The sequence below is a fragment of the Monodon monoceros genome, unplaced genomic scaffold (assembly GCF_005190385.1).
Source record: "Monodon monoceros isolate NGI ecotype Baffin Bay Population unplaced genomic scaffold, NGI_Narwhal_1 Super_Scaffold_5, whole genome shotgun sequence".
In the NCBI taxonomy this organism is placed as follows: Eukaryota; Metazoa; Chordata; class Mammalia; order Artiodactyla; family Monodontidae; genus Monodon; species Monodon monoceros.
Genome location: NW_021703782.1, coordinates 114,487,188 through 114,511,277, shown reverse-complemented (window position 1 = coordinate 114,511,277; position 24,090 = coordinate 114,487,188). Strand labels below are relative to the sequence as shown.

Here is a 24,090-nt window from a genome sequence, read left to right as displayed (position 1 = left end):
CAAGGATGCTGGGCCCCGCCCCAGCCCAGAGCCAGCCAGCCCCTCACTCAGTCACACACACAGGTCGTTCATTCACTCCCTCCACTGGGGGAGGGGACCCAGTGCAAGGCCTGCTGCAGAGACTGCATTCAGAACTGGGGAGAGGCACGGGGGCCTTCGGGGCAGCCCGGGACCAAGTAGGGTACCCATGTCCCTGACGGGCTTAGGCACCCGGTAAGCTCCCTGGTCCTGGACTTTGCCTCGGGGTCGGACTGGCTTTCTAGAAGGTCTGGGCCAGCAGGCCTGGCCTCAGATCCTGGCGGTCCCCAAGCCTGGGGAGCCCTCAGTCTGCTCCCTGACTCTGCATGGTCTCAGCTGAGCTTTCGTCTCTCTTGTTAGTCACAGCTGGGCAGGTGGGAAAGGGGCCAAGAGTCCCCGTATGCAGGCTTTGGAGGGCTCGCCGACCACCCAGCGCCCTGCACAGTGGGCAAGACAGGCTTTCCCAGCCCAGGGAAGGTGCCGCCCCTTCCTGACTCAGGTGGTGGGCTCCAGGCCGGCTCCTTTCTCTTCAAACTCCTTTTTGCCACTTGCTGGCCTGGGGTGGGGCAAGTTCAAGGAGGCACTCACAGCAGAGTCTGGGGAGCAGAGGCCGCGAGGGACTAGGGTCCATCCTGTCTGCCAGGAATGGCTGGTAGAAGGCCACAGAAACAGCATACAGGTGTGCTGTGTGCCCTGGCCGTGGCTGTCTTCTCAGCTCCCTGGACGGTGGAGGCTGGGAGAGATCACGCCAATTCCATGTTACCCAGAAAAGGATCACTTTCTTCCCATCCACCACCACCACGTCCTCTGGGGGCCTCTCACACCCACCAAACAATCAGCACCTGAACCCATGGAACTCCACAGGGAGCCCCGTGGGGCTCGTCATTAAACGTGCCCCACGAGTCTTTACTGAGCACATTCTGTGCGCCAGGCTGCCTGCCCGAGGGCAGTGTCCACTGCCTTTCACCAGGGAGGTGGCCCTGGTGTGTGGGAAGCGTGATGCAGCCAATACTGTGCTCATGGGCTCTGCAGTGGACGTTTCTCTCTGACCCCGACAGCTGGGAGGACTTGAAGGCTAGAGCGACTGGACAGCTGACGGCTGGCAGATAACGGGGGCTGTAGCTGGACTGGCGCCTCCACACGGCAGCTGACTGGTTGGGCTTCCTCGCAGCATGGTGACTGGTTCCCAGAGGGAGTGTCCGAGAGCCTGGCGGACATGCCTGGCATTTTTGTGAGGTGCGGCAGTGCTCAGCCCACATCCCAGGGGGGCACAGACACAGTCTCCTACAGGTCACGTAGAGGAAAAACACTACACTGGTACAGCATCTTTGGCAAATACAGTCTACCAGCGTGAGGATGAGAGAGCAGGAAGTAAACCATAAAATAGTAAGTAAATTATGTTTCCCACTGCTGTGCAGGAAATCACCACAAGTCCAGCATCAAACGGCATCTTTATTGTCTCAGCGCCGTCGTCAGGAGGCCCGCGGGCCAGGGTCTCAAGGTCGGGGGTGCGTGCGTGCGTGCCTGCGTGTGTGTATCTCTCTCTCTCTCTCTGTCTCTCTAGTCTGGAGGTTCCTCTGGGGAAAGAGACCCCCAAGTTCCCTCAGGTTGTCAGGACCATTTCTCGGAGTCTGAGGGACCAAGGCCCCGGGCTCAGGGGGCTGGAGGCCGCCCTGGCTCCCTGCACCCCATGACTGCCCCAAGGTGGCCAGGCCAGCGACGAGAGCCTCTGGAGGAGCCCCGCCCACCCGATGTGGAGGGGCCACCACAGCAGGTGAGAAAGGGAAGGGCCGAGGGGGCTTGGCCTGATGTTGGGGGGTGGTCAGGTGCCTGTGGCGCCACCTCTGGGGACCACAGGACCGCCCATGGGCAGTGCTGCGTCAAAGTCCCAGCTCAGCGCCCTGGGCTCTGGGCAAGTCCTGTTGCAAGGGTTAAACGCTCCATCACAAAGTGCGGCGCTGCAGGGTCCCCACGGCCCGCTACCGAGCTGCCTCACGGAATTCACAAGGTGAAGCCCCAAGACTCCCGTCCCCGAACAGCCGGCCCAGGCTTTCCAGGTTGGGGCCAGAGGTGCCGCTGGGCCTGGGGCAGGGCGCAGCTGAAGGCCTCTGCTCAGCCCCACTCCCTCCCTCCGGGGATTTCTTCCTGAGCTCAGAGCGCTGCGGGTGCTCTCCCCACCCAGGGCCTCATCGGTGCTCAGTGAGGCGTACTCTGCGGGGTGGGTGGGGCCTCCCTGGGGAAGGGCTCAGGCCGCTGGAGCGCCACACACGCCCCCTTCCAACTCCTCCCAGCCCCCAGGAGAGGCCGGGCCGTGCCCAGGCAGCACCTCCTCCGGACTCCACGTGGGAGCCACGTTCGCGGCCCCCAGGCCTCCCCAGTGCACCCCCCACCTCGGATGCCTCGCCTCCCCTGGGGCTAGGGGCCCAGATTCTGAGGACCCTCGTGTGGTGGCCCAGGCCCATGCCACCTGCGGGTCACCTGACCTCAGGCCTCACCTAGAGGGCCTGCCCGCCACGGCTCCCTGTCCTTGGGGCCATCATCTGAGAGGCTGCACGACCTGCCTCACTAGAGCAAAGGGCAGTTCACAGGGTAGTGGGCGGGGGGTGGACAGGCCTGAAGAGGGCAGTGGGCTCCTGACAAGGCAAGAAAGGCTCCAGGAGGCCCTGCCTGGGCTCCACAGCCCTCACGCAGTCGGGGCTGGTGCAGGGCAGTGGGGTGGCAACCCGCGCCTTCAACCTCGGGGCGCCCAGTTGGCCTGCCCCTTAGCACGAGGAGCCCAGAGTGACCACTGCCCCCTCCTCCTGCCTGGGAACAGAGACTCTGACCAGGCTGAGCCTGAGGCTGACAAGATCCTCAGGGGGTCACAGGGGCTGGAGGGTCCCCAGGACACGGGCCCAGAGCAGCCGCTGGTGGGGCAACTCCTCTTCCCGGGGTGCCCAGCCCTTCCTGAGCCTTCCACGGTGGCCTGCAGCTGTCAGACCGGCTGCTTCCGGGCGGTGGGCTGTACCGTGGGCAGTGGGGCCAGGGTACAGGTATGCACGTGGAGGAGAGAGAGCGGCTGGGGAGAGTAGACTCCGGAGAGCAGTGGCAGTCCCAGGCAGGCGGTGGGCATCCAGCTGCCCACTGGTCTGTCGGGAGCCCCCGCAATGGACACACCTGCTCACCTCCTGTCCAGCTAGTGCCCACCTTGCAGTCTCAGGTGCGTGTACCCTTTTTTACCGTGGAGGGAAGTACAGGGAGGTAGTGAGCAGGTGAGGGTCTGAGCCGGCCTCTCAGATCAGGAGGGACCAACAGCTGTGTCCCCGGTGGTCTCCTATCTGCCCAGGTGGAGGAGGGAGGATTTATCCCCCGCCCTCCCATCATCGAAAGTTTGCCCGCTGTGGTGGCGCTGACTGTGGGCTTCAAGAGGGAGCCTGGGGAGGATCGCCCGTCCTGGCCAGGAGGAGGAGCCGGGCAGCGGGGCAGGTTGCATCCCCGGCTCTTGCAGTCTCCCCTTTGTCATCACTTAGCCCAGGATCCTTGGCCCCCGCCGCACCAATCCACATGGCTCCTCCGAGGCCCTGGGCCGAGGCCACCACCGAGAGACCCGAGGGGTGGCTGGATGAGGATACGGGCTCTGCCAATACCTGCCCGCAGGGCCAGGCTGGCGAAGCTAGCTGGCCCACAGCTGGTCCACTCAGTTCCCTGACGGGCTGGGGGCCCTTTTGTATAATTAATTAATTAATTAGTTAGTTAATTATTTTTTTTGGCCGCGTTGGGTCTTCGTTGCTGCGTGCGGGCTTTCTCTAGTTGCGGCGAGTGGGGGCTACTCTTCATTGTGGTTCGCAGGCTTCTCATCGCGGTGGCTTCTCTCGTTGCGGAGCACAGGCTCTAGGCGTGCAGGCTTCAGTAGTTGTGGCACGTGGGCTTCAGTAGTTGTGGCACACGGGCTTAGTTGCTCCACGGCATGTGGGATCTTCCTGGACCAGGGCTCGAACCCGTGTACCCTGCACGGGCAGGCGGATTCTCAACCGCTGCGCCACCACGGAAACCCCTGGGGACCCTTCCTTCACAGCTGGGTCTGACTCCAGAATCCACCATCCTGCCGAACTGGCACACGTCAGGCCCCAGCGATCAGCACGAGACGACAGGACCCCTGCTCCGCTAGATTGAACAGCGCCACCGCACGCTGACGCTGGGCAGGACCCTTGCCACGAACTGGCCTTGGTTCTTGTCACCTCTGGAGCTGCCACAGGGACGTGCCATCACACAGACAAGGACTAGTGGAGAGCAGGACCCCCAGATCCTCACCTTGGCCTCCCGGGGTGGAGTGTCCATCCCTCCCGTGCCGGGGCTGGGCTGAGGGGCCTTCGTTGGCCAATGCGAGGCATTGGCCATCGAGGATGGAGTGTGGGCGGAGGCCCGAGCTGCACCCACACGGGTGGCCCTCTTACCCTTCAGCCAGCGCTGCCCTTTCAACCTGGGCCCAGAAGGAGCAGGTGGAGGACAAGTGGCCGTGCAGCTGACCCGACTCCTGGCAGAAGCGTGAGGCTGCAGGCTGGGGAGCAAGGGGCCCCCAGCACACGGGGTGGTTTGTGATGTAGATCCCGGGGTGGCCGCCAACTGACACAGAGATGCAGGCATGGGGTGGCCGCCAACTGATACAGAGATGCAGATCCCGGGGTGGCCGCCAACTGATACAGAGATGCAGATCCCGGGGCGGCCGCCAACTGATACAGAGATGCAGGCACGGGGCGGCCGCCCCAGAAGGGGGCTGCTGGCACACGCTCACCAGCGGGAGCACAGCTCACTTCCCTGGGGGTGAGGGGTAAATACCCTGAGTGGCCATGCACCCCTCTAAGCCTGGGCAGTGGCATCCAGCAGGGGGCCAGGCCCTGTCCGAGGCCCCCGTGCTCTCCGCCAGGGCTCCCCAAGCCCAGGGGCCAGAGACGCTGCCTCCTCCCTCGGGCCGCCCTGTCCCAGGCCTGGTGCCAGCTTGGGGCAGGTCCCCTGGCCCCAGGCTGTGGCATCCAACATGCAGCCAGGCCCCTCCTGGGTCTCTCCCAGCCACAAATCACACTGGCCTAGCCGTGGGGGACAGGCTGCCCCAACCCTCTGAGCCATCTAGGGGCGGCAGGGAAGTGGTCCATGTTCCTGCCCGAAGGCACGGAGGGGCTGTGCCTCCACCTCACCAGGGCCAGGCGGGCAGGTGGAGAATGAGTGGGGGGCCCTGGAGGGGGGTCTGTGGCCTGCCCCTCACCTTCCCCTCAATCTCAGGCCTCCAGGCCACCCTGGGGTGGCACCCCTGGGGACGCTCTGGGGCCTCTGGGCAGTGTGCATCCACCTGAGCCATGCTCAGCAGGCCGGGCAGCAGTGGGGTGGCAGTCAGGACAGCCACGAGGACACAGGACAGAACCTTTATTGCTGAACACAAAACACCCGCCAGGGAGGCCTGCCCGGCAGTCTCTCCCTGGGCAGGAGGTCTGCGGGAGGACCGGCGTGGGGGTGGGGGGGCGCGCATTGCATGGCCGCTGCCACACCCACAGTGGGGACGGGCCTGGGGGTGAGCCCTGCCGGGCACCCCTCGGGGCAAGGCTGAAGAACCCGGGGTGGGCGGGTGGGTGGAGCCCAGCCCGAGGGAGGTGAGGCCTGGGCACTGATCGTGCAGGGCTGAGAGCCAGGCGGGCTGAGCGATGGCCCTGCAGCCCCTGGGGGGGCGCTCTGTGGCAAGCGGTCCCTCCTCTGGGGCGGTGGCGGGCAGAGTCTCCTTCCTCTCCAGGGATGAAGGGCTGAGGTAGGCGTGGGCCGGCTCCCTGGGCCCTCACAGACGGGGTTTGATGTGCAGCGATTTCCCTGTTCCGAGACGGGCAAAGGTCAGGCACCAGGAGTCCCCCAGCCAGGAGGAATGCCCCCCCCCTCCCAAAGCTTCTGGGTCAGGGACCGCTAGCAATGGGGAGAGGGGCTTTGACACCATCGTCCTCTAGTCCACCACCCACTGCCCTCCCTGGGGTCCGGCGTCTAGCAGGGTGCAGGCCTGGCCTGTGGGGCTGAGAGCTCCCCTGGGTGGGGGAGCAGAGGCCTGCCAGGTGGGGTAGCCCCTGGGGAGTGGGTGGGTCATGGCGGGAGCCACAGCAGTCTTCAGGCTGAGCTATAAACACCAGGTGCAGGCCGCCTGCACGCAGACACAGCACAGGCTCGCACCTGGACAAGTCTGAGGCTGCCAGACGGAGCCCCTGGCATGAAAAGCCAGGGTGGGTGTGAGCAGTTGCTGGGTGAGGGGCGGGGCTGAGGCCCCTGTGCAGGGTGACATGCCGGGGCGGGAGGGGCGCGGTGGTAGAGGCTTCCCACAGCAGAGCAGGCTCCTGCCCTGTGTGGCCCACGCTCACTGGGCACCAATGCCCCTCCCCTCCTGTGAACACTCCAGGCCAGCAGCCCCGCTGACCACAGACGCCTCTGTGTGGCTGCCCATCGGCACGGCACTGTCCACGTGCCACCTGCCAGCCCGCCTCTCCTCCTGGGACCCCACTTCAGGGCCGAGGACCCCAGTCACCGGCTCAGCTAAGCCAGTGCCTAGAGGTCAGCCCAGCCAGCCAGGGCCCCCAGCCTGCAGACTCCACTGGCCTCTGCTCGAGGGCCTCGGCCCCCCTCTGCCTGTCCTTCCAGCTCCCGGGAGGTCAGCAAGGCCTGAGCAGGGAAGGAGGCTGAGGGGGGCCCCCAGGACAGTGGGGGTCTGCAGCCTCTCACCCACCCTGCCTGCTTCCTCTGATTCTGGGGCTGGTTGCAGGGCTCCTTATCTTACTTTAAAAAAAAAAAAAAAAAAGAATTTTCAAAGGTGGCTGCCTCGGGCTGTCTGCTCCCTCGCCCCATGCCCCAGTGTGTCCTCCCGATGGAAGGAGCTGGTGACCAGCCAGGCCGGGTGGGCAGGTGGAGGGCCTGGCCGCAGCCTGGCGTCTGGGACGCGGTGGCTGTGAGCAGGCGTGTGAGTGAGCTCAGCCGAGCTGTTAGCAAAGGCTGCAGCAAGCGTCTTCCATTAACGCTACGACCGTGAAATATGACAATAAAATGATAGCCGTATGGTCGCAAATTTGCAGCCCACCGAGCTGCGTGGGGTTTATCGTCACTCAAACGCGCAGAGGGCTGTAAAATGTTTACAGAAAGGGTCGTTTGCAGCCATAAAATCCTCTTTTCGCTCCTAAACAAGGCTGAGTGGAGCCATTTACCAAGCCCCAAATGTTCATCGGGGGAGAGGGAACATCTGTTCTCTCCAGGAGCCTGCAGTGATCTTCCAGAACAAATTAACAGAAATGCGTGCTTTCTAATTAAATCAGCCCCCGGCTGGGGCGGTCTGTGCAGGCGGCGCTGCTGTGCTCGCACCTCGCCGGCCCTGCCCCTGTGGGCCCCCGCAGGTGCACACCTGCCAAGCCAGGGACAGGGCACAGCAGCGCCCAGCCCACACCAGCTCTCCGGAACCATCCAGGCCCCGCCTAGAGATTCTGACCCAGTGGGTCTGAGGCGGGCACTGCAAGAGTGCAGGCTGTGCTCCGGCAGGCGGGCTGCCTACCTGAGTCCTTGGTGGGGCTGCTCCTGGGGGTCGGGGCCCTGGGCTGGCCTCCTGGGCTTGGCGAGGACTGCAGGGAGATGAAGGAGGGCAGCCTGCAGAGGCTGCCGGAGCCCGTCCCCGCCGAGGCAGCCTCCTCTGGCACAGACAGCTCCTCCAGGTCCAGGGGCAGGGAGGCGGAGGGGGAGGAGGGGGAGAGGCGGGAGGGGGAGGACGGGGGCGAGGAGGGGGAGTGGGGGGAGGAGACGGAGGAGGAGGAGGCTGAGGCTGCAGCTAAGAGCCGTGGGGAAGGCGGGGTGGAGGCCGAGCCGGCTGCCGCGGAGGTGGGGCAGCTGGACGTCTGCCTGGTGGGGCGCTGGGCGGCCAAGGACTTCCTGCGGGAAATGAAGGGGAGCAGAGGCGTGAGGGTGGGCGGCCGGCCGGCCACCTGTATACTGCCTGTCCCGGCGGCAAGGCTCCCGGCGCCGCCCCGCCCCGGCAGCCATCAGGCATCACCGTGCGGGTTCAAGGCTGGCCCTCGGCCCAAGGACAGGCTGGCGGCGCTACAGGACCTGCAGCAATGCCACGCTGACCCTGTCCTCACCTTCTGCAGCCTTCCTCATCCACACGGGCTCCCACACTCACAGGGGGGTGAGCACAACAGGGGCCCCAGCCGTGAGCATCACCTGGGACCCTCCCCTCTCCTGGGGAGTTGGAGGGGGCAGCTGAGAAGCCCCCACCTTCCTCCCCAGGGCGGGGGCTGGGCAGCCCTGCATGGCTTGGTCTGGGCCAGGGATGCCCTTGGCTCCGCCCAGCCTGGGGACCAGTGGGTGGGACACCTCGAGGTCACTTGATCGACTCTGGACTGAGGTTTCTTTTAGGGTCTGAAGCCCACAGAGCTGGGTGGCGGCGGGGTGGGGGGCTCCTTCCTGACCACCCCCCACCCTGCGCTTACACATGCAGCGCCCACTGTCCCCGTCACCTGGGCCCGTGGCTGGTGGAAGCCCTGCTCCTGGGGGGCGTGATGTTGGGCTCCGGGGCCGGGGCTGTGGCTGCCCGCCGGCCGAGGTGCCTCTGGTTGCGGTGGAGCAGCTGGCACTGGGCGCCCCGGGGGCAGACACCCCTGCGGGAGAAGTCGGGACACAGCAGCGTGTGCTTCTTCTTGCACTGCGGGGAGAAGGGGCGCGGCTGGGCAAGCCAGTGGAGGCCTCTGCGCCACTGGGGTGGCCCTGCCTGCTCCGCCCGGTGAGGCTTGGGCCAAAGGCTTCCTGTTGGGGGACTGAGGCCCGAGGGCCAGAGTGGCCCCGCAGCCCACACCCCACCCATCAAGAAAATGCCCCTGAGCAGCCCAAGGGTTGAGGGCACCACCCAGTCCAGCCCTGGGCCTGGACTGAGGGCAGGGCCTGGCTTGAGGGTCCTGTCAGGCTGAGGTGGCGATTCCCAGGGCGCTAACTCCTCCTCCTGACCACAGCCCACCCATCCTGGCAGAGGACCAGGGTGGGGGCGCTAGGCCTGGGGGCCCAGGGTGGAGGCCGGCTGCACACCTGATCCACCACACCTGTCACGGTGCTAATTACACCCCGTGGGGGCGGCCTACAAGCAGCTCGGGCAACAGGCAGCCTCAGCTCTGCCCGCCAGGCCCAAGGCCTGCCTTTCCTCGGCCCTCCTGCCCCCAGGACTGGGGCTGCAGGGCCCAACTCCGCAGCCGGGCTGTGTCCCACTTCTTGCCTGGCTCTTCTAGGGGAGGGGGTCCTGTTCTTCCCCACACCCAACAGCTGGCTTAGGGGGCCCAACCCAGCAGGAGAGAGCCAGGTACAGCAAGCCTCATGGGCCAGGTGACAGGCGATATGCTGGAGACAGGCCCGGATGGGAACCACTGCAAGCAGAGTCCCTGTCAAACCCACCCGGGGGGAGTTTAAAACCAGCCCCGGTGCCTGAGCAGCTCGAGGGTGCCCACCGGCACAGCCACTGGAAATACACGGCAACAGCGTCGAGAGCACTTCCTCCCGGGCCCCATAACCTCTCCCCGGGCACGTGCCCCGAGAGTCCCTGATCTTAGCTCTGCTCCCGGCACCCAGGACAGAGCCGGCCGAGGACCCCACGGGGCGTGTACCCATTCTGTGAGCAGGATCTGGGCATTGACCCCATTCTTGGCCCCACACCTGGCTCCCCGCTGCCCCCAAGGGACCAGAAGCAGAAGCCCCTCACACTGGAGCCTGGGGGCTGGCATGAAGACAGGCAGGCAACAGCCCGAGCACCCCTGCACCACATCCCTGTGCTGGGCAGACCCCCGAGCAGAAGGCAGGCTCAGGCCAATGCCTGCTCTCTCTCCCTCCCTCCCTCCCTCCCTCCCTTCCACATGGCCCTCTGCCCTGGGCCTGGCCAGTGACACGATCCTGAACCCAGTTGCCCCGCCCTCGCTGGTGCACACATAAAAGAGACACATGGAGACGCTGGGGCCATGCAGGGCTGCCCCTCGGGGTCTCCTGGGGAATAAGGGGGGTCGGGGCAGGTAGAGGGGACAGAAAGGGCCTTTGGGTGGAGAGGGCCCAGCACCGGGCTGCACACAGAGAGATGGCTAGAGGGCGCTGGACCTGCACTGTCCCGCGGTGACCACGAGCCCCGCGGCTGCTCTGAGCCTGGACGGTGTGACAGGTGCAACGCACAGGGGGCGCCAGGTAAAAGGCGGCACAGAGCTTTCCTCCCTGGTCGCACGCTGACATTTGTGATCTGCTGGGTCAAATAAACTCATCTCACCTGTTTCTGTTTCACTTTCTTAAGGTGGCTACTAGGAAATGTGAAATCCTGTGTGGGGTTCACATCTGGCTGACCTTCCTACTAGAGATGGCTGGTCTGAACTAGCTGAACTAGTTCCCAAGAACTAGTCTGAACTAGCTCCCAAGAACAACCGAATCCTAGGCTAGAGTGTAAAGAACTTTCTCAAATAGTCCGAGAGCTATCGAGAAAGTGAAATGATGGAGGAAAATCTATGCAGAGACGTGGTGGACACAGGGCTAGTCTCAGGTCTCAAAGGCCCGACATCCCCCTTAGACCAAGGTCACTGAGGAAGGGGCAAAACCAACCAACCACACAAAACTCCCTGCAGAGCTGGAAATTAAGAAAGTCACCGCTAAATAATTCATTGGTCAAACAAGAAACAATGGAAATCAGGTAATATTTAGAACCAAATGATAACACCAAAACAACCCATCAAAATTTGTGAAATGCAGCTGAAGCAGCACTTGGAGAGAAGTCCTCAGCCTTACAGGCTTATGTTATTAGTAAAGAGGATATACCTCAAAAGTTAGAAGGAAAACACCAAAATGACCCAAAGAAAGCAGAGGGAAGGAAATAAAGAGAAAAGGAACATATGAACAGTATTAGGAACGACAAAAGTGCTGTTAAACTGCTGACACTGTAGAAAGCAAAAAGATATCAAGATGATACAATGAACAAACTTATGCCAATGAATTTGAAAGCAGACAAAATCTACAAATTCTAGAAAAATTGACAAGAACTGATATAAAACCTGAATGAACATTCCTATGACCATAAAGGAATTTGAATCAGTAGTTAAAAAATAAGGAAAGCTCCAGCCTAGGGTTTCACTGGTAGTTCAACCATATATTCAAGAGTTGCATCATTCCAACCTTACATGAACTGGTCCACAGAAAAGGAAAGCAGAGAATACTTCTCAACTTAGTTTATTGGACCAGAATAATCTTAGAACCAAACCCTGACCAGAACTAGATGATAAGAGAACATTTAGGGACTTCCCTGGTGGTGCAGTGGTTAGGAATCTGCCTGCCAATGCAGAGGACACGGGTTCGAGCCCTGGTCCTGGAAGATCCCACATGCCGCGGAGCAACTAAGCCCGAGCACCACAACTACTGAGCCTGCGCCCTAGAGCCCGTGAGCCACAACTACTGAGCCCACGTGCCACAACTACTGAAGCCCGCGTGCTTTGAGCCCGTGCTCCGCAACAAGAGAAGCCACCGCAATGAGAAGCCCATGCACCGCAACAAAGAGTAGCCCCCACTTGCCGCCAACTTGAGAAAGCCCGCGTGCAGCAATGAAGACTCAACGCAGCCAAAAATAAATTTAAAAAAAATGAAATTCAGCATCAATTTAAAGTTTAGCAAATTCGTGATAGAAGGGAACTTCCTTAGCTTAATATAGAACCTTCCAGAAAGCCTCACTTGCCAAGGGGCATGGCTGGAAGCCCACGGCCATGACGAGTCAATATCACAGTGGGCTTACAGGCAGGGCAGAAAAAGAAAGAAAAGGCATTTAAACTCAGAGGAAGAAAATATGGTCGTTACTTCAAAAGATATGACTGTTTATGTAGAGAAACCCAAGAGAATCAACCCTATGGATGATTTACTACAATTACTAATATAGTTTAGCAAGGTTGCTGGAAACAAAATCAATATTAAAAGTCGTATGTCCAGGGCTTCCCTGGTGGCACAGTGGTTGAGAGTCCGCCTGCCGATGCAGGGGACACGGGTTCGTGCCCCGGTCTGGGAAGATCCCACATGCCGCGGAGCGGCTGGGCCCGTGAGCCACGGCCGCTGAGCCTGTGCGTCCGGAGCCTGTGCTCCGCAGTGGGAGAGGCCGCAACAGTGAGAGGCCCGCGTACCGCAAAAAAAAAAAAAAAAATTAAGAGCTTTTGTTCGTCAAGATACATCACAAAGATGGGACTTCCCTGGTGGTCCCAATGCAGGAGGCCTGGGTTCGATCCCTATCAGGGAACTGGATCCTACATGCCGCAACTAAAGACCCCACATGCCATAACTAAGACCCAGTGCAGCTAAATAAATAAATAAATATTAAAAAGAAACATCACAAAGAAGTAAAAAAGTAAATGACAAACTGAAGATACTTGCCACTAATGTGAATGACAAAAGATTAATATTCAGGATATTTTACATTGCTATATATATATATATTTTTTTTTTAATTTAAAAAAATATTTATTTATTTATTTTTAGCTGCATTGTGTCTTTGTTGCTGCGCCTGGGCTTTCTCTAGTTGCGGCGAGCGGGGGCTACTCTTCACTGCGGTGTGCGGGCTTCTCACTGCAGCGGCCTCTCTTGTTGCAGAGCATGGGCTCTAGGCACACAGGCTTCAGTAGTTGTGGTACGCGGGCTCAGCAGTTGTGGCTTGCGGGCTTAGCTGCTCCATGGCATGTGGGATCTTCCCGGGCCAGGGCTCGAACCCGTGTCCCCTGCATTGGCAGGTGGATTCTTAAACACTGCATCACCAGGGAAGTCCCACAATGATATATTTTTATGTTCACATTTATATTTTATAAATTTCCCATGAGTCAGTAAGAGAAAACCGACACACTGGAGAAATGTCTCCATATTCACTTAAAAACAAAACAACAAAACCCCAGCTATTTTTCAGAAGAGAAGGCACAAGGGGTTTAAACATTAGGGAAGACGTTCTGCTTCATTTAAATCAGAGAAAGGAGAATTAAAAAATGCAAGGTAGCTTTCAATCCTTAAAATGATCAAAAAGATAACAGAGGGCGCCGTCACGATGAACGTGTGGGCACAGCCTCTGGGAGTCGCCTGGCAGTTCCGACTACAGCGACCCGCCACACACTCCGTGCCAGTGGCCGTCGCTCTCCAAGGGCTCTAAAGCTCTGGTCCCCTCGGGGGCGGCAGAGCCCGCAGCACAGACTGTCCCCAAGACGCCAGCCTGCCCTCCCGAAGCCCTTCTGCAGGGGCGAGGCCAGGAGGACCACTGAGCCGCACACCTGAGCTCGCCCCTCAGCCACCACGGCTCCTGGGGGCCACTCTGTCCAGGGCACGGCCCCGCTGGCCGACTGCACCAGGCCTGGTGGTGACTGTGGAGGAGCTGGCGTGGGGCTGCGGGTCCTCTCCTCCTTGGCCAGCAACATGTTGGACTCTTCCATCTGGCTTGTCCACAGCAGCCCCACATGCTGGTGCGGCCCAGGGGCCGTTGGCCCTCACACTCTACCTGGGTCCCGCCCACTCATTTCCGCCCTCCCGCGGGGGCCAGGTCCTCCCTCAGGGGCCAGCAACACCTCCACTGGGGGGCCCATCAACGTCCCCGGTGACTCACCAGCTTCCTTTCCACCCCCCCAAACCAAAGCTGCCCCCTTTTCCAGCTTGGAAACCCCCTCCCTCTCCACCTCTTCCCACCACTGGCCCCTCTGCAGGCCTCTCGAGTGTGCCTACTCTTGGCCACTGTCCGTGGAGGCCCTGCCTCAATCACTTCATCATTCATTCCAATATTGGCACCCAAATGCAGTGTGATATCCTAGAACAGAGAATAGAAATTAGGGGGAAACCGGGTAAAATCCGAACAAGGCCTCAAGTTAAGCTGGTAGTAACGCACCAACGCTAACTTTTTAGTTTTGACAGACAGTTACAGCTATGTAAGACACTAGGGTCTTCCTGGTGACGCCGTGGTTAAGAATCCGCCTGCCAATGCAGGGGACACGGGTTCGAGCCCTGGTCCAGGAAGATCCCACACGCCGCAGAGCAACTAAGCCCGTGCGCCACAACTACTGAGCCTGCGCTCTAGAGCCCGCGAGCCACAACTACTGAAGCCCGCACGCCTAGAGCCTGTGCTCCGCAACAAGAGAAGCCACCGCAATGAGAAGCCTGCGCACCGCAACTAAGAGTAGGCCCCGCTCGCCACAACTAGAGAAAGCCCGCGTGCAGCAACAGAGACCCAGCGCAGCCAAAAATAAATAAATAAACAGCACTTTCCAAAATGATATTTAAAAAAAGACAAGATCCTAGCAGTGCAGGAGCCTGGGTGGAGGGTGCGCGGGCCCTTCTCTGCACCATCTGCAACCTTCCGGGAAATCTACACGATCACCAAGAAGATGCTCATCACACGATAAATGACAAGCACTCGGTGCCGGGGCCCATGCAGAGAACAGGCCGCCCCCTCCCAGTCCAGGTGCCCGCTGGACTCCTTCTGAGGGCATCAGAGGCCACTGCAAGACCAGGGCCCTGCAGCAACAGAAGCTGATCCCAAGGGTGAGACCTGTTGTCTGAAAAGGACAATTAGATGGGCAAGCCTCAGGCGAGACAGCCCAGAGAAAAGGCGAGAAAATGCCAACTAAATACAGATGGAAAAGGTTAAGAGCTCAAGATGCAATGGAGAATGTTATACACACAAAGGCATACCAATACATTGAAAACCTCTATAAAACAGATCAATTTCTGGGGGAAAATAAGTCAAAACTGGCAAAATGAAGAAATAGAAGGGACTGCCACTTCCTGGAAGACGAAGGAGACATATTTGTCCCTACTCCTCCACTAAGCACCACCAAAACCCTGACAACCGTAGGAAGACCATAAAAGGTGGAGAGGAGGCAGGCCACCAGGGACCTGGGGACCCAAGAAGTGACACGGTGGTGGCTCTTGGGACTTTCTGTTGCCTCGTCATCCTGACCTGGAGCAGAAGAAGTTGACAACTCGGAAGTGTCAGTGGGTGCAGATAAGGGGTGGCCCCCTCGCACCCGGGCCAGCAAAGGCTGAGTGGGGAGCCTTGACCCTGGCATCCCTCCCTGCCCTGCTAGGATGGTGCCAGAGGAGGCTGAGTGGGAAGCGAGTACTGCCATCCACCCAGGACCACCAGGGAGACCCCTCCTCAGGGGTCAGTGAAGGCCGAGTGGGGGAACCAGAATTTCTACCTGCACGCCCCCTGCCCACCTCCTAGAGTGGACTCAGGGGAAACCTGCTGAAACAGAAGGTTTAAATAAGATCCAGACTCTCATAACAACCCAAACATCCAGGTTTCAATAGGAAACGACTCATCACACCAAGAGCAGCTGGCAGGGAACCACGTACACGGAGGAATAGCTGTAAAGTTGTATGTGGATTTTCAACTGCGCTGGGGGGTGGAGGGTGTTGGTGCCCCTGACTGCCCCTGCAGTGCTGTTCAAGGGTCAACTGTATAGCGCAGAGACTGAATCGGTAACAGAAGCCTCCCCACAAGGAAAAGCCCAAGACCAGATGGTTTCAACAGGTGAACTCTACTGAACATGCATAGAAGAACTGATACCTATTCTTCTTAGATTCTTCCAAAAAACTGAAGAGGCAAGAATACTTCCTAACTTACAACAGTCAAAACAATCTATGAGGCTAGTCTTACCTTGATTCCAAGACCAGACAAAGACACTACAAGAAAAGGAAACTACAGATCAATATTACTTATGAATACAGATGTGAGTCCTCAACAAAATACTATAAAACTGAACTAGTGGCATATTAGAAGGATTATACCTCGTGATCCAGCGGGATTTAGTCTCAGAATGCAAAGATGGTTCAACATCCAAAAATCAATCAATATAATTGTGACTGATCAATGTGATCAATATGTTTATTGACCAGCTTAATAGAATGAAGGGAAAAACCCCACATGATCATCTCAATTGATGCAAAAAAGATTTGACAGGACTCAACACATTTTCATAATAAAAACACCAAATAAACTAGGACTGGAAGAGAATAACCTCAACATAATAAAGGCCATGTACGACAAGCCCTCAGCTAACAGCACACTCAACAGTGAAAGACTGAAAGCTATTCTATAAGATGAAGAACGAGACAAGGATAGCCCCGTTGTTCACTTTTATTCAACGTAGTACTAGAAGCTCTAGCCGGAGCAATTCGGCAAAAAAAATGAAGGAAGAAAAAGGGAGGGAGGGAGGGAGGAAGGGAGAGAGAAAAGACTAAAAGGCATCCAAATCAAAAAGGAAGAAAATTATCTCTGTTAGCAGATGACATGATCTTGTATGTAGAAAACCCTAAAGAATCCACAGAAAAATTGTTAGAGTTAATAAGTGAATTCAGCAAAATTTTAGGATATAAAATGAACACACAAAAATCAACGGCAGGGGCTTCCCTGGTGGCGCAGTGGTTGAGAGTCCGCCTGCCGATGCAGGGGACATGGGTTCGTGCCCCGGTCCAGGTGGATCCCAGGTGCAGTGGAGCGGCTGGGCCCGTGACCCATGGCTGCTGGGCCTGCATGTCCGGAGCCTGTGCTCTGCGGCGGGAGGGCCCACAGCAGTGAGGGGCTCGCGTACAGCAAAAAAAAAAAAAAAAAAAAAAAATCAACTGCATTACTATACATTTATAATGAATGATCTAAAAAGGAAATTAAAAAACAATCCCATTTAAATGACATCAAAAAGTGTAAAACACTCAGGATTTATTTATTTACTTATTTAGTTATGGATGGCTGCACTGGGTCTTCGTTGCTGCGCGCGGGCTTTCTCTAGTTGCGGCGAGTGGGGGTTACTCTTCGTTGCGGTGCGCGGGTTTCTCACCGCAGTGGCAGAGAGCGGGCTCTAGGTGCTCGGGCTTCAGTAGTTGTGGCACGTGGGCTCAGTAGTTGTGGCTCATGGGCTCTAGAGCGCAGGCTCAGTACTTGTGGATCACGGGCTTAGTTGCTCTGTGGCATGTGGGATATTCCCGGACCAGGGCTCGAACCCGTGTCCCCTGCATTGGCAGGCGGATTCCTAATCACTGTGCCACCAGGGAAGCCCAACACTCAGGAGTAAATTTAACCAAGGAGGCAAGAGACTTATACACTGCAAACTACAAAATACTGCTGAAAGAAATTAATGAAGGTCTAAATAAATGAAAACACATCATGCATTCACGTACTGGAAGACCTAGTATCGTTAAGATGACAATACTACCGAAAGTGATATACAGAGCTAATGCAATCCCTATTAAAATCCGAAAGGCCTTGTAAAAAAAAAAAAAAACAGAAATAGAAAAACCCATCCAAAAATTTACATGGAATCTCAAGGAACCCCAAATAGCCAAAACAACCTTGGCAAAGAAGAACAAAGTTTGAAGGATGCATATTTCCTGATTTCAAAACTTATTATAAAGCTATAGTAATCAAAACGCAAACATATAGACCAATGTAATAGAAAAGAGAAGCCAGAAATAAACCATCTCAAGTACGGTCAATAAATTTTCAACAATGGTTGTCAAGATCATTCAATGCGGAAAGGCCAGTCTTTTCAACAAGCAGTGCTGGGACTTCCCTGGTGGTGCAGTGGATAAGACTCCATGCTCCCAATGCAGGGGCCTGGGTTCGATCCCTGGTCAGGGAACTAGATCCCACATGCATGCTGCAACTAAGAGTTCACATGCCACAACTAAGGAGCCCACACACCACAACTAAGGAGCCCTGGTGCCGCAACTAAGGAGCTCGGCTGCTGCAACTAAGATCCGGTGCAACCAAATAAATAAATAAATATTAAAAAAAAAAGTGGTGCTGGGAAAACTGGATATCCATTTGCAAAAGAATGAAGTTGGGTCCTTATTTAATACCATCTGCAAAAATTAACTCAAAATGGACCACAGACCTAAACTTTAGAGCTAAAACTATAAAACTCTTATAAGGAAACACAAGGGAAAAGCTTCATGACATTGGACTTGACAAAAATAAGTTAGATATCACACCAAAAGCACAGGCAATAGAAAAACAAATAAATAAATTGCACTTAAACAAAATGAAAAACTTCTGTGCATCAAAGTACACTACCAAGAGAGTGAAAAGACAACGCACAGAATAGAAGAGAAATGTGCAAATCATATCTCCAATAAGGGGTTAGTATTCAGAATATATAAAGAACTCCTATAACTCAACAACAACAAAAAACTCCCAAACAACCCAATTCAAACATGGGCAGAAGGGACTTCCCTGGTGGTCCAGTGGTTAAGACTCCATGCTTCCAATGCAGGGGGCGCGGGCTTGATCCCTGGTCGGGGAACTAAGATCCCACGTGCCACGGGGCACAGCCAAAAAAAAAAAAAGGAAAAAAGGCAAGGACTTGAAGAGAAATTTCTCCAAAGGAGATAGACCAGTGACCAAGAAGCATGTGAAAATATGTTCAACATCATTAATCTCTAAGGCACTGTGAACTGAAACCACAGTCAGATGCCACACGCTGGATGGCTATTAACCAGTAAGAAAGGTAAGTCACGGGTGAGGATGTGGAGGAAGCGAAACCCTCGGGCGCTGCTGGTGGGGACGGAACAGTGCAGTCATTACGGAAAAGTCCAGTGGTCCCTCAAAGAGCTAAATACAGGAGTATCGTATAATCGGCAATTCCACTCCTGGTGCCTCTCTACCCAAAGGAAGTGACAGGAGTAACCTGAAGAGCCACTCGTACGTTGATGGTCACAGCATGCAAAAGGTACAACCCCCGTGTCCATCCCCAGAGGAGGGAACAGACGAGTGTGGTCTGGACGCACGATGGGCCGTTGCTCAGTCATTAAAGGGGTGAACCCTGAACGCGTGGTGCTCAGCGGGAGAAACCTGACATGAATGGACAAATACTGTAAGATTCCACTTATGTTAAATATCTAGAAGATGCAGATTCATGGAGACGAAATGTAGATCTGTGGTTGCCAGGAGTTGGAGAGAGAGGGGGAACAGGAAGTCATTGCCGACTCTTTATAGAGATTCTGTTTGGGGTGATGGAAAAGTTTTGGAAATAGACAGTGGTGGTGTTGTACAGTATTATAAATGTAATTAATGCCACTGAACTGTATACTCAACAAGGGCAAATTTTATGTTATATTTAGTTTACTACAGTTACAAAATTAAAAATGTAATACACCAAAAACCACTGTCCTGTGCACTTAAACGGGTGACAGGGCTGGCAAGGAGGTGACAAAATGAGACCCTCACTCATTCCTGGTGGGAGCTGGACCGGTGCAGGCGGCTATCCCTGCAGGCTGTGTCCACACTGAGACCCGCAGACGCTCACAGCAGGCTCACTCCAGACAGCCCCACTGGCCACAACCCAAGTGCCCATCCCCCGACGGGCGGAGAAACAGAAAGTGGCCTCTGCACACAGTGGAGGCCGCTCGCGTGCTGCTCGAGGCCACAGCACGGCGACCCTCAAAAACACGTTCACGACAGAAGCCAGACGCCGAAGTCTGCGTGGTAGGACTCCCTCGTGTGCGCTGCCCACAAAAGACTGGTTCACGCAGACGGAGGTACGTCAGTGTCTCCTGGGGGTGGGGGTGGGGGCAGCAGAGACAGGACCGACCACAGAAAGGGTTGAGGGAATGTTCTGGGGTGACAGAAACGCTCCAGCACCGGGGGGTGGTGATGGCTGCCCAACTTCGTAAACTTACTAAAACCTACTGAATCGTACGCCTGCCCAACAGATGAACGGGGCGATATGTAAACCGTACCTCAATAAAGCTGGCTTTAAAAAGTGGCACCACAAATCAGAGAGAAAAGAACGGACAGCTTAGCACGTATCTGCGGGGAAAGGCTCACTATGTGGAAGAAACGAAGCGAGGTCGCACCTCACACCACAGGCTGGGTAACAGGGACACCGGAGCCTCCCTGACACCCCAGGGCCTGCTCAAAGGGCTGTGAAGCACTGCACTAATGTACGTACGTATGTACGTATTTACTTACTTACTTATTTATTTATTTATGGCTGCATTGGGTCTTTGTTGCTCCGAGTGGGCTTTCTCTAGTTGCAGTGAGAGGGGGCTACCCCTCGTTGCGGCGCGCGTGCTTCCCGCTGCGGTGGCCTCCCTTGCTGCGGAGCACGGGCCCTAGGCGCGCGGACTTCAGTAGTTGCGGCACGGGGGCTCAGTAGTTGTGGCTCCCAGGCTCTAGAGCGCAGGCTCAGTAGTTGTGGCACACGGGCTTAGTTGCTCTGCGGCAGGTGGGATCTTTCTGGACCAGGGCTCGAACCCGTGTCCCCTGCATTGGCAGGCAGGCTCTCAACCACTGCGCCACCAGGGAAGCCCCCTGCACTAACGTCTTAATCTTCACAACCTTCCTACGTGGTAAGTACTACCGTTATCCCAATTTTACAGAAAGGAAACCGAGGCCCAGAGGGTGAACAACTTGTGCAGGGCCACAGCCGCGAGTGGACTGGGGTCTGAGCCCCATCCAGAGCCTCGCCTCCACCCCGCCTCACTGCAGCTCGTAAAGCCAAACTGGAGAAGGTACAGGAGGGGCGCGTGGCCTTGAGTGGAGGCAGATCCTGGAACCAGACCCACATGGAGAAAAATGGAAGGACGCTCCCATAAAAACAGGAAGGATTTCAGCCGAGAAAGGGTACCCGGGGCAAGCTATCAGGCGGTGACAAGGAGACACTGTCTGTGACTCCAAAGACTGATATGCCAGGACAAAGAGCCTCCGAAGGGCAGGAGGAAGCAGGGGACAGGGGAGGAGGGGCCTCTCCAGCAGGCAGAGCGCCCCTGGAAGCCCGGAGCCTGACACACGCAGGGGCAGGGTGAGAAGGTGGTCGAGGAGAGTATGTGAGGGAGGCACCAGGGCCGGAACGCAGCCGGGCGGCGGCGTCAGTACAGAGGTGGCCGCGGATGAGGCCGCGCGTGAGCTGCAGCAGGAGGCGCGGGAGACGCGCGACACCCCAGCTGCGGTGAGCACCCTGACCACACGCTGTGAACACAAGGAAGAGGAGCCAGGGTGCCGGGAGGGACGGCCGTTCCAGGGCGGGGTGCGCGTCCTGCAGCGCCAGAAGGCACCCTGGGGACCACGTGAGCAACTGGACAGCGACAGTGAGGTCCCGGTGGGAGTCGCGGAGTCTGCACTGCTACCCACTCCCGGTGGGGGCAGGCAGGGAAGGGGCACTCTCCCTCTGAGGGCAGCGCTGGTGACGCTGCTCCGAGCGCGGTGGACAGAGCAGCAGGGCCGTTAGCGCTGCGCCTCACAGTGGCGTCCCCCACGGCACGCGCATTAACAGCTGCTCCACGGACCCGACAGCAAGGGACCAAGGCGACCCCACCGCCAGCGCCAGGAGTGACGGGACTCGGGGCTCGCGCAGAAAGCTCTGTGGCGGTGACCCTGTGACATGTGGCCATTGGACCACCCGAAGTGACAGGCGTCCCACAGGAGGACGCCGTGTCCCCAAGTGTCCTCAGTCCGGAGGGACAAAGTGAGGAGACACGAGGGGCTGACCTCTGAGCCTCAGGCCCAGGAGCAGCGCCTGGCCCCCGAAAGGGGAAGGGGCAGAGACCTACTCCGGGCCTAAATTATTCACAAGAAAAGGGAACGCCCTCTTTAACAAGCCAGCGCTTTATGAAGCAAGGTTAACAATTCCACTTGATTCGGTGGAATATTATAAACTCTCTGGGGCCCATCTGAGGACTTCCACTTCAGGAGCAAGGTGACGACTCAGCACTTTTTATATTATTTAGAATAAAATTAACCCTCGCCGGCCCAGGCTGCTGCTTCTGCTCCCGCGGATCCGGCCTGCTCAGCGCTTTTCCCACCTATAATTACAAGCTGCTATCCATCATGGGGCAGCCTCGCAGCCCGAAAGGGACGCAGTAAGCACTTCCACTAATAGAGGCAGACCTTAAAGACCGCTTTGATATTTTCATTTAAATGGAATCTCTAACAATAATCCCCAGCCTCTGGGGGTCCTGCCCCACCCCCCACCCCCACCTGGGCTGCCTGCTGGGCCCCGCCTCCAGGAAGGGCCGCCCTCAGGGTCACCGCTGGCTCCGCTTGGGGCCCAGGGTCTGCGGAGCCAGCCCAGCCCTTAGGCTTGGGGCAGGAGGAAGAGGATTCGGGGAAGGGCTCGACCGACTGCAGAGAGCCGGGCACAGGAAGGGAGGGGTGCGGTGCGCAACGCGGGGGCCGGGGCCGGGGAGCTGGCCCCGCACTGACACGCGCTCCCCATGCCCAGGGCCCAGGCCTGGTCCCCGACGGCAGACCACGGGTCCCTGAGGCAGGGCGGTCACTCACAAGTGTGTGGGGAAAGGGTGGCAGCGGGCCTTGCTGCTGCCCCTAGGCCGGTGAGGAGGCTCCCTCTCGGGGCACCGGGACCGAGGAGGCCTCTCCGGGGTCCCCCATGGCCCGTGCAGCCTCCCCCCAGCCCCGCAGGCCCACGGGGGCGGGCCCTCCCAGAAGGAGCTGCGGCGCCGAGGGCTGCTCAGCTGCCGGGGGCTTTCCCACAACGGCAGCCCCGGTGCTGAGCTGGGCTGAGCCCACAGGTGAGCGTGATGGGCGAGGACACACCCGCGAGCCCCTCCCACCACCCACACCCCTCACCTTCACACCCAGTGGGCAGTAGCCTTTGAGGAAGTCGGTGCAGACCTCCGCCTTGCGGGACACGTAGACGTGACTGTAGGGACAGTTGCTGTTGCTGCAGATCCCTTTCAGGAAGTAGGAGCACACAGGCATCTGGTGGGGTGGAAAGGCAGTGAGGCTGAGGGCAGGCCACTTCCCCCGAGCCCCCCTCCTCACTCCACTTCACAGGCAGGAACGCCAGGACCCCAGGACCCCACCCAGGGCTCCACCGCCAGGCATGAGCCACACACTGACTGTGGAAATAAACACAGCGCTGGCCAGCAGGAGGGGCCGCCCACCCTGAAGTCAGACCCTCAGCCTCCCCAGAAGGCGTGGTCGCCCGGGCAGAGCTCGTCTGCCCTCACACGGTCCAGATGAGGATACTGAGATGGGGGACCCAGCCCAGCAGGCTGGCTCAGGCCCAGATGTGCTGTCACCTGAGTCCATCACCTGCCCCGAGCCTGCCTGGTTTCCAGGGTGTAAGGCTGGGGTGGCATGGGCCAGGAGGAGGTTGGTCTAGAAGAGCAGGGCTAGGGGGTAGGAGGGAGGCAGTGCATGGGGGCTCTAGGTGGGGTGTCAGCCCATAGGGCCTGAAATCCAGCAGAGTTTCCAGCTGCCTGATGCGTGGACACCTGGCAGCATCCGTGAACTGGAGACCTGACTTGGCCTGGCAAAGCCTGGCCACGGGGCTCTGCTGAGCACTGAACGCAGGCGGGCACTGTGGAGGACTGGTGCAGGGGGCAGGCTCCCAGCACCCTGGCCCGTCAGCAGGTGGGCCCAGGGGAGACCTGGTGGGGGACACAGGGTGGGCAGCCCCCCTTCTCCCCCCATGGGGGGACTGAGGCCTGAGGGCCAGCAGACAGCGGGAGGGGAGGGTGTGTGCCTCTGAAGTCGCCCAGGCTGACTCCTCGGTTGGGGCCCCTGGGGTGAGCCCTGCCCCTCCTGCAGGCCAGCCTCCTGGCGGGATGGAACCTTGCCAGGAGCTCACACGGCTGTCACCCTGTAGGTCTCACACCTTCCACAGGCCTGACACCTCTCGGGAGCCTCCTCCCTCCGCTGTCAGACCTGCCTGCCCTGCCCACGTGGTCCCCGGGCACCCCCCACTGCTGGCCTCTCCCGGCCGGACTCCTCACTGCACCGCACTGGACTCCCGCCTGCCTGCAGAGGACACACAGGAGCTTCAAAAAGCCACTTTTCTGGGAAGAGGTGTGGGGTCGGGGGCGGGGGGGGGGGAGCTGAATACGACTACAGCTGAGGAGCGAAGGAGAGAAAGCAGAGAAACAAAGGGTGATTTAGCGAGGAGACTATTTTTAATTGTCTTTTAACTGCAGCGTAGAAGGGAGCGGCCGGCCTGCGGCTGCAGACAATTCCCTTAATGTGCGTTTTGATACAGGACCCAAATTAGCGCTAATAAAAAGGGGTAATAAAGCCAACTCTTGCACCAAACGGAACTCCTCTAGCTGTCAGCATCA

At 58.0% G+C, this 24,090-nt stretch overlaps 1 protein-coding gene across 2 annotated transcripts in view; it reads right to left on the bottom strand.

Annotated features, from left to right (window-relative positions):
• Window positions 1-4,901: 4,901 nt before the first annotated feature.
• Window positions 4,902-24,090, bottom strand: part of ZC3H3 (zinc finger CCCH-type containing 3) — an 80,875-nt gene continuing 61,686 nt past the window's right edge. Inside the window, exons 8-11 of one of the 2 annotated variants that reach the window (XM_029202726.1) lie at window positions 22,601-22,732; window positions 8,517-8,701; window positions 7,559-7,929; window positions 4,902-5,850 (exon numbers count right to left, since the gene is read on the bottom strand). In XM_029202726.1, coding sequence (XP_029058559.1) covers window positions 5,271-5,850; window positions 7,559-7,929; window positions 8,517-8,701; window positions 22,601-22,732 — 1,268 coding nt within the window. In that variant the 3' untranslated portion in view covers window positions 4,902-5,270. The remainder of the gene's footprint in view (window positions 5,851-7,558; window positions 7,930-8,516; window positions 8,702-22,600; window positions 22,733-24,090) is intronic. The other variant, XM_029202727.1, reaches the window with a different exon arrangement.